Raw genomic sequence first — 10,463 nt, 5'->3', positions numbered from 1 at the left:
CTCTCTCTCAAATATGATGTATTTTTATCGTTAATTTAATGTATTTTGTTTCATTTTCATGTTATTAATATAATTTTCTTTTTATTTAATTGTTATTATTATTTTTTGCAATAAATTTGATGTATTTTTTTTTTATTTTAATGTATTTTTTAAATCTATAATATAATTTATCATTTTAATTATAATAATTTTTAATTATAATTATAATAATTATTTATAATAATAATAATAATATAAAATTTGTTTATAATTTCTTAATGTATTTTATTTTAATTTATTATTAGTATTTTTATTTTTTAAATAATTAAATTAATTTTAATTTGTAATTCTAATTAATAATATATTAAAATATATTAAAAAAAAGGTCAATTACAGGTCGTTCCCTGAGTAAGCGACCTCCTATTATGTTTTCAAAATTTTCCCTTCAGTTGGTCGCTTTATGAGAAAGTGACTTCCTACTTAAAAAAAAAAAAGAACGGCATTCGCTAAATTATTTTTAAAGTAGGGCATTTTAGAAAAAAAAAGAAAAAAAAAGAAAAGGGATATTATTATAAAAAATCTCAAAATATTTCTGAAAAACAGGAAATTACGTTTTTAATGTTTCAAATTAATCAAAATATTTTGAAATTTTGAATTAATTTTAAACTTTTGAAGCTTCCTTTAACAAAAGTTTTAGAATTTTTAAAAATTCGAAACACAATTTTTCAAAAGTTTCGAAAAACCAAAATTTTTGAAACATAGTTTTACATTTTGAAATTTTCGAAGAAGATGATAGTTTTGAATGTTTCAAAATTTTAAAATTTTACTCAAATTTTCAAAACGTAAATTTTGTTTCAAAATAATGATATTATTTTTTCTAATATTTTTTATTTCGAAAATTTCTTATTTTTATATATAGTAGAAAAGGTAAAATAGTCTTTTAAAGTTTATTGAGGGGGTGACAAGTAGAAAACTCAAAAAATTAGGTTTTTTGAACTTCAATTGTTTAATTTAGTGTTTAAAAGACGACTATTGAATCTGATAAGTTGTGTGTTCAATCTCGTTAATATCATTAGATTGAGATAAATGTAAATTTATTTGTAAGTGTTCAATAAAATCTACGATTTTTGGGGATGATTTAATTTTGTTTAATTTTTAAAGATTCTTATAATATATTAGATGTGTTTGTTTGAACTTAAATAAAAATAATTTTTATTTTAAATAATTTAGAGATTTTAAAAAAAATTATTTTTTTAACTTTCGTTTATTTACTATTATAAAAATGATTTTTAACATGTTTATATACAACTTTACAAAAGTGAACTATAAAATTACCATTAAGTATATAAAAATGTCATCTATAATTGAATTATTTTCACGACTTTTTTCAAAAATGAGGTACGAGTCTTCAAAAGGTAGTTGTTTTCCATATGCCTTGTAAAGAGCACGGCAACGGAAGAAATTGAGTGCATGAAAAGCACTTTTGAATTTTAAAAAAAGAGTAAAGGTAATTCAATCATTTTCTTTCGTTAGTGAGTTAAGTGTCGTCTTTTTCAATTTTTTTCGTCTAACCTACTATTTTTATTTTTTCATTTTTAACCAAAAAAATATTTTTTTAACAAAATGATTTTTCAAAAATTCAAAACAAACACTTCTAATAATAAAAAACAATTTTTAATTTGAAAAAATATGAAACAAACTCACCCATCCTCGTTCATTTCCTTTTATATTGTTATCAGTTCAAAAAAAAAATTATAAGTGCTTAACTCAAATAACAATGTTGACATTACTAAACTAAACATTTTTCAGAATTTGAATTCAAAATCTCTCTTTTATATATGAATTTTCAAGTAATTCTTACCACTTCATCTCCAAACTAAATTTTTTATATATATAAAAGCCTTTTAATTAAATAAATATATTTTTAAATAACTTAAAAACACATCTTTGTAATAATTTTATAATGTTTTTAAAAATAATTTTATATATTTAAAACATATGTTAAAATTATTTAAAAACATATGTTAAATTATTTAAAAAACATATTTTAAATAATTTGAAAACTTTATATTTGTTTTTAGGTGGTTCTTACCACTCTGCCTACAAATATGTTTTTTTAAATGATTCTCTATTAAAATGACCAAAAAAAAAAAAACCAACTAAAATTAATTAGGTTTTTCCAACCTTCTTTATACCCATAAATTTAACAAGAAAAAAGAAATCCAAGAAAAGTGGAGTAAACTAACCATTGTTTCTGAATATGAAACAAAAGGAAACTCATTTTAAAAGGAAATTAAATTGAATATAAAAAAGGAACTTAATTTATCATATTTAATTCATCAATAACACAAATATCTAAATAAACTATCTCGAATACAAGAAAAATATTATTTAAAAAAAAATCGTTACTATTATAGATATTGACGCAAACTAAAATAAAAGAGTTCCTGCTATTTAAAATATCCTGATATAAAAAATTTAAATATATGTTTAGTTTTTATAAATATAAAATATTTTAATTTTATTTTTTAGAAATATATTTTTTATTTGTATTTATAATTTATAATAAAAAAATTTAATTTAGTTCCTGAATAAAATATTTAATTTAAAAATGTTGATGTGGATAGTTTTTGCCGACTTGCAACAATTAATTAGACGATGACATACACTATTTTATGATGACTCATTATCTATCATTAATAACAATTATAATAGATTTATTTAAAATATAATGCAATTTATTATTATTATTTTAATTAAAAGAGAATAACCCATCAATTACCCCAACTCAAAGTGTTAGTGAAGAAAGATCAATTGCGAAAGTTCTTTTTCTTTGAAAGATGAGCCTAAAATATGGAGATGGAGGACGGAGGAGATGGATCAAGAGGACTTGGGTGAAGATGAGTTTGAGTTTTGGATTTTTTTATTTTTTATTTTTTGGTTTGTGGTTACAAATGATTTTTGGTTTCTTAGATTTTAGTTTTGTTTCCAAAAATAAAATTAAAATGTTGGGTCAGAAATTAAAGTAAACAGACACGTCAGTACAAACAGGCCCTGTTTGAAACACTTCTCATTTTTTGTTTTTAAAAATTATTTTATAAATTAGTTTTAAAAATAAATTTTTAAAAAGATTATAAAAATAAAATCCTTTTGACTATTCAATTTTCAAAAATTATTTTAGAGAAGAGAAAAAGAGAAAAGTTGTTTGGCAATCTAATTTTTTTAAAATAATTTTAAAGATCAGAATAAAAAAACTAATTTAAATCTAATCTATTTTTTATATTTAACAATAAAAAGATATATTTTTTGAAATATGATAATTCAACTAGACTTTATAATAATTACAAAGAATGCCATTAATGAAAATGACATGTTTTCTGCCTCTTTTTAGTATCGTTTGTTTGGAGTACAAAAAATGAATAGTAAAAATTGGAAAGCAAAATATATTTTAGGTGTTTTGATTTTTTCATTTTAAAAAGAGCAAAATAAAAAATAATTTCTAGAAACAGTTTTACAAAATTATGTGTTCAAACAAGTTTTTAATTTTTTTGATTTAAAAAACTAAAAAACTGTTTTTGAGAACTAAATCAAACAGGTCCTCTCACATTTTATTTTACGTTACATTTTAGTTTTTGTTTGTATTATTTATAAAAATTAAATGAAATAAATCTAGTTTTTTTCTTATCAAGTCATTGTTGAAATAAATATGGTTTTATTATAAATGAATTATTAAAAATACAAATTAATATGATATATTGTCACATCACTTTATTAAACTGCCACACCAGCAAAGTTTGGAGCAAAATTGAGGGTTGGACAAAATCTCTCAAGCTTCAAGATATAGAGATAAAATACCGGATCTAAAATTATAAATTGAGTAAAACAAATAAATTAAAACTGCATTTAAATTTATCTTTTTTCACTCACTTCTCTATCTCCTTTTCTCCTTTTTTTTCTTGACAAAAAGTAAATCTAAAGGTTTGAGGGAGGTTGATTATGTGAATGCAAGAATATCAGGTAGTATAATGACAATATTTTATAAATTATCTAAAATATCATAAACAGAATTTGCACTGTATAATTAACATCATTTTGTGTTTATCGAAGTTATATAAACAGTTGTATAGATAAAATTTATTCATTAATATTATAGATGCATAAAGTGCATTGAAAACAAAACGCTCGTTATACCAAAAATCTTGCTAGCAGGTTCAAATTTTGTGGATGTTATTGTTAACAAATATTTAAATTCGATATATAAACAGCACAATATCAAAAAGCAATATGTGACGTATGCACAACCAATCCGTTCTGATGATCAGACTGGCCATGAGTTCAATTCCCGATCAAACCGACCCGACTAGCCGGGCTGGTCTGATTTAAATAACCTTGCTACACATATGTTACTATGACACACTTAATCATCTATTGAAATTTTATAGGAACCGGCATTTCAAGTAAAAGAAGAATATGCCGCAACCAGCAAGACAACAGAAAGAATAAAAACTATAAAAACTTAAAATAATTTTAAAAATTGAGAGGACAATGAAACCACACACCATGCAAACACAAGTTGTGGACACACACACACATAAACACAGTCAACCAGCAGCAGCAGTAGTACACAAAACACAACGCATACGAGGACTGTCCGACTTGGTTTCTTCATTTTCATCGCTGGCATCATCCACATAACCATTGTAATCATCATAAGTTGCTGTCTCATGTGGAGTATCTTCAACCTCTTTTGTGTTACTAGTGTAGTATGAATCCGTGAGACAAGTTGTGTGATAACCATGACAGCAAAAGAAAACAACGACTGATACATTCTGTATATAAAATGGGTCAAAACATATACAACATCTTCCCCCTCCCCTAGTCTTTGACTTCATCTCCATGGTTCTCAGACTTAGGGATTTATCAAATGCTTGAGAGGCACGATTATCGCTCATATTAACTCGTGGCTCGTCTTCATCATTACCTACAGAAATTCCATGCCGTGCCTCTTTGTGATACTTAATTAGAAGATTGACACAATCAGCCTATTTCAAACAGAAAATTGGTTAGATATTTTACTGTATCAAATTATTGAGATCAAATAATTTTCCCTTCTATGTTAAGGTGAGAGGGAGAGGAAAAAAATAAAAGCACCTTAAGGATATCATTGCACCCATGTCTGAGTGATGTTTCAGTCCTGTAATCAGTGATAATTTTAACTAGCCGATCCCTGAGCCTATAGAAAAACAGAGAAAAATTACTCAGTGAAGAATATCATGTTACTGAATATATCTGGAACTTGAAGCCATAATGATTTGCTATCCAAACAATCAGTTAAAATTAAAGAAAGTAAACAACATGCAGAGACATAACCAGAATAGTGAGAAAGGCATTTATTTACCAACTAAACTGATCTACAACCCAAATATTTTATTGAAAAATATTATGTGATATGAAAATGTAATGTAATAATGTATGTTCTGTTAAATCACATTTATCACCTACCGAGGTATTTCCAACCCGTTGGGAACCTTATTTACAATGTAGAGAGGGTCAAGATTTCCAACTGTGTGCTCTAATAGTATGCCCACCTGTTAATTACACGAGTAAAGCTAAGAACCAGATGAGAAAGCGTAGGTATACAAAAACAAAATAAGCAAATACCGGGCCTGAACTTTCTGATTTTCTGTTTAATTTTGGTTTCTAAAACAGGTTTGTAAAAATACAATCGACAAAAACAAACTTCTGTAATGCAGATCTGGAAATAGGTTTGAATAAAAGCCATGAAAAATTAAAAAAATTATCATGTTACATTGATATCAATTTTTTCCTAAACAAAATGACTTAGGAAAGTATTTGAGGTAAGACATAGGTACAGGTAGTATTACTTGAAATTGCAACTAAGATTGATTTGAATTGCTTGAGAGATTAACCCTCAACATTATGTATTTAGAAGTTATAACAGTAGGATTACAATTAAGATCCCTTCTGATTATAGGGCAGATAAAGGAAAATAAATCAGGGTAATATCTCAACCGTATTTAGTAAAAAGGTTTTAATAGGACAGACAAACCGAGTTTTATTCTATGGTTATATCAAAATTTGAGCACAACAAGAAAAATTCACTAGGACTACAAAGATAGAACCAAAGACAATAAAACGGAACTGTTATGTTCGATTTGTTCATGAACAGAAAAAATAGAGAAAGGAGACTAATGAAGAGAAAGAGTAGCATGGTCTTCAAGTGTTGTTTTTAAAAGACGTTTCCAATCCATCACATATTTGGACAACAGAAAAATTCAGAAAACATATAAAAGATGCTTCATATTTTTTTAAAACAACAGTTTTGTGGTAAAAAAATAGAATATAAAGTTAAAGATTAGCTCTGAAACAGGTATTTTTTCAGCAAAACAACACATTTTATTAAAGCAAGTAAACAGCAGGCCTGTATTCTGAATATACATTTCTAATTATCCTGATGTACCATTTCAGGTTTGTGAAGGCATTGCTTGATTAATTCTTCCCAGAGTTCATCATCATGCTGCATGGTAACAAACTCTACAGCCTGTCCAAAAATATGAACCCTTCAAACTAAAAATTAAAATCCCTGAAATTATGACTCGAGATTTAGATGTTGGTCAAAACCAAAAACAACAATACCTCCTCTATATCCCCCAATTTGTTTATAATAACAGCTAGGGCTTTTTTTGCGTTTCCCATCCTTCCTAAGATGAAGACTTGCTCCCTCATTAAGTCTCTCTTAATGCAAATTTCATAAGCCTGGAAAACAATTATGAGTGTTTGATTCACAAGCAAAAAATACATATAATTGCCAAAGTCAGTCATTGATTTATCACCTTCTCAAGGGTATAGTGTTGACTACTACGAAGGAAAGGTAGCAACATCTTTGGATCATAGTCCGCATAGAGTTCTACCTAAGCACATTTAGCAGAAAAAGTTATATTGAATGCCATAAATGAAATATTCAGTTACATACAAGACTACATGCTAATTTGCACGTTGAGTCCTATGTTTCTTGTCAAGCATTTCAGGTAGTTTGTCATGAACCAAGGTTCAAACTAGAGTTGTCGCTTATCGAGGATTATGACTTTATTTTGCATAAGAAAACAAGACAGTAATAGAACTCAAATGACACATACATGGCTTTCATCCGATGCGTAAATTTCACTGTATATACCAAACCAAAGGATGCTTGCAAATTAAAGAAACAAAACCTACCTGCATATCATGGAAATCTTTCCCGGCATGTGGATTTACTTCAAATAATGAATGGAGGTATAAATGTAAAAAATATTTGCAATCAGACTTGTTATCGGCATTTAGGAGTTGCTTCACAACCTCTGGTGGACTTATTAATTCCCTATTCTGGATTAATAGAGGAACTGCACGCTTGCAATCTAGCATCATCAGTTGGACAACCTGAACAGGCAGAGATTAAACAAATAAGAGCCATTGATCATAAAAAGTGATGGAAACCCAGATTTCATAAACAGAAATTTAGTAACGAAATGAATCCACAACAGAAAATAGAATGTATGTAATTGATAAAGTGAGAAAAACTGTAGAAGGGAGAGTATCCCAATCTACCCCAGACCCAAGCTCCTCAGAGAAGGAGAAAACTCTCTCTCTGCCTAACCATAATGGTTTACTCAAATATTCTTCGATACCCCTCACAATTCAGTCACCTCCCTATTTATACTACTAAGGCATAACAAACTTGCCAACTAACCTACTACTCCACTCTTTACTTACCATATATCCGTACCATACTCAATATTACATAATACCCCCTTTTTTCCTTATGAGACCTCACTCGGGTCTCTATCAAAAAGAAATTAAAATCAAAGTAAAAATAATTGAGCTCATATACCAAGTCAAGAATATAATTAAACAACTTTTCTCCTCTATAAACGAGTCTGAGAATGTTCAAATCTAAATCAACCAATTCTCAAATCAGGTATGGGTTCTTTGTTGGTTCATCCATTTTTCCATATGCACTCAATATATCAAAGAGATACAATAAACATGGATAACCAGATCGTAACATACTAAACTTATGCTTGGTAAGAAACTCTTCACGAGCTTAAAATTAAATGGCAACAAAGATATTAAATATGAACTTGCACACTAGGTAACATCTAGAGCTATATACAAAACACGTATTCAACCGACAAATTCCGATATCGTTAGGTAGGACATCATGTTCCGGGTTCGAACCTGAAACCTTGCAGTTGTGTGAGTTAATTATAGTGGTTTTTATCAGCTCTTCTAAGACCCAAAAAAAAAAAAACATGTAATAAGAAATTCAACTTCTACAAAATACAGTTATACCTTTTCCTGAATTGCATCATGTAGGTTATGTTTATCGATAAAATCAAATACTTCTGGCTTCATAAGCTGAAATCAACCAATAAAATATATAGGAAAGTGAGTTAGCAGCCAAAACAAAATACACAATAGACTCTAGTATAAAGCAATTGTATGATATTTAATTAATGTAATTGCTGCTTAAATGCAAGAAAAATTAATTATACCACCTACATCTGCATACAAGGAGTAGGCTTTTTCATATTGTCCATCGATTACATACAACTCCGCTAATGCCTGCCACAGAATAAGAATGTGTTAAAAGAAGGAGATAGTTGACAATGATAGGTTCAACATACAAATACAATTAATCAGGTTTAACCTCCTTGAGTGAATCAGTCATGGACGAGGTATTTAGCTGTGGTTCAATGGCTGAAATAACAGGTAATGCAGAATAAATCACAGATGGCCAGGATTTTACAGTAGACAAGAGATCCTTATGGAAAGATGGATTTGTAGCCAGTGCAACAAGAGCAACCTGTAGAATCAAAAGCAGAATAGATGAGTTCTATATCTTGTCTGTTCAGTACAAATACTGTGAATTTCAGAGAGCACTTTGTCTTAACTAACCTCATAAGCAGTATCACGTAGTCTGGGGTTTTCTGTAGGCATGTAAGGAACCAAAACAGGGAGTTGACGCAGATGTGCAAAGTGGAAGACCCATCTGGTTAAAACAGGCCGTTGAACACTCAATTACAAAATACAAACTCTACAACAAAGTAAAAATAATGGTATGCCGTATGTGGTACCTCTCCCATGCTGAAGCTGATCCTCGCAGTAACTTGGGACACAAAGAAGCTGCTTCACCATATTTTCTTTCCACAATCAGATGATCAAGATACCTGGATCCTACCTGCAAAGATATGAGGAAAATAAAAAACTTACACATCATTACATATTATTTGTAATCTGTGTGTCTAAAGCAGAGCACACCTTACTATATTTGTAATGTATTTGCAATAAATATAATGAATGCTCAAGCATGTGATTGATCAATTTCTCCCTAATTAGTAGCTAATTTTGTACTCTATACAACTAAGAGATATGTTAACATGTGAGTAATGTAACTAGTTCTAACCCTCCCTCTCAAGCTGAAGCCTACATGTCAAATGCACCCAACTTGTTACAAGTATTTTAGCTATCATGTGCACTCAAAGCCCACAATTCCAACATATATTTTGGAAATAAATTTTTGAATGTCTCTAAACTTTGTGAAGATTTGTTTTCCAAACATTATAATTGCTCCCAAAAGAAGTTCTGGAAATTATGTCAGCCAACAAGCTCTGCAGATCTTCATCAATTTTAATCTCTGAAACTACTGTCTCACTTTTTAGTGTCTTCCAAGATCTTAGTATTATATTTGTGTAGTTGTTAATCTTTGAAAATATTGTTTGGATGTGAGTACAGTACTTCAGTAATGTTACAAGCTAATTATCCATTGATGACGCTGATAATTGCATAATGGCAAGTACATTTGGAGAGTGTAATACAAATTTCTACCTAGAAGTTTCTGCTACAATACTATGTTGTTAATAGCACCGCAATTGCGAAGCAGAAACGACCTCTGGTGCGACACATGCTGCTGGCTATCCACTTTCAATAGTTGTGGTGTTTGCGGCTGCAACTCACGATAAAATCGCAATACAATAACCCTTTTGCGATCGCATTTCCATTAGAAAGAAGACTTTCCGGCCACAATATGTTGTTTTTCACTTTTCTACCCAAGAGTTGGCATTTTCTGGCCACCACCCTCACCTGCCGAGAAGAATTGAAGAAGAGGCGAGAAAGAAGATACAAGAAGAAATGAAGGACGAGGACGAAACAATGCAGAGGCGCTACAGACACAGTGGGGTGGTGGTGGGCTGCAACAGTAAGAGAGACGAGGATGCATGTCTTTTGGAGAAGATGAAGTTTTAGTTTTAGGGTTTAGAGAAGAGGACATCTCAGTTTTAGTGTTTGAGTTTAACATAATGTACCTATAATAAACCATACTATAGGCCAAGTATTTTCTTAATGCCTTACAAATGTTTTTGGTGGTAATAGTGTAAAACCCAATGATGGACCAAACATTTGGACAGAGGGGCGTTGCCCTCTTTCCC

At 29.3% G+C, this 10,463-nt stretch overlaps 1 protein-coding gene across 1 annotated transcript in view; it reads right to left on the bottom strand.

The window, feature by feature from the left end:
• Nucleotides 1-4,206: 4,206 nt before the first annotated feature.
• LOC101492342 (vacuolar protein sorting-associated protein 41 homolog) overlaps nt 4,207-10,463 on the bottom strand; it is an 11,624-nt gene continuing 5,367 nt past the window's right edge. Inside the window, exons 8-19 of the mRNA XM_004506043.4 lie at nt 9,114-9,217; nt 8,935-9,028; nt 8,687-8,842; nt 8,539-8,601; nt 8,329-8,394; nt 7,216-7,416; nt 6,834-6,911; nt 6,637-6,756; nt 6,461-6,541; nt 5,482-5,567; nt 5,131-5,212; nt 4,207-5,021 (exon numbers count right to left, since the gene is read on the bottom strand). Coding sequence (XP_004506100.2) covers nt 4,581-5,021; nt 5,131-5,212; nt 5,482-5,567; nt 6,461-6,541; nt 6,637-6,756; nt 6,834-6,911; nt 7,216-7,416; nt 8,329-8,394; nt 8,539-8,601; nt 8,687-8,842; nt 8,935-9,028; nt 9,114-9,217 — 1,572 coding nt within the window. The 3' untranslated portion in view covers nt 4,207-4,580. The remainder of the gene's footprint in view (nt 5,022-5,130; nt 5,213-5,481; nt 5,568-6,460; nt 6,542-6,636; nt 6,757-6,833; nt 6,912-7,215; nt 7,417-8,328; nt 8,395-8,538; nt 8,602-8,686; nt 8,843-8,934; nt 9,029-9,113; nt 9,218-10,463) is intronic.

The sequence above is a fragment of the Cicer arietinum genome, chromosome 6 (genome assembly GCF_000331145.2).
Source record: "Cicer arietinum cultivar CDC Frontier isolate Library 1 chromosome 6, Cicar.CDCFrontier_v2.0, whole genome shotgun sequence".
Classification (NCBI taxonomy): domain Eukaryota; kingdom Viridiplantae; phylum Streptophyta; class Magnoliopsida; order Fabales; family Fabaceae; genus Cicer; species Cicer arietinum.
Note: the sequence above shows the minus strand (reverse complement) of the source record. Positions and strands in the feature narration are given on the sequence as shown.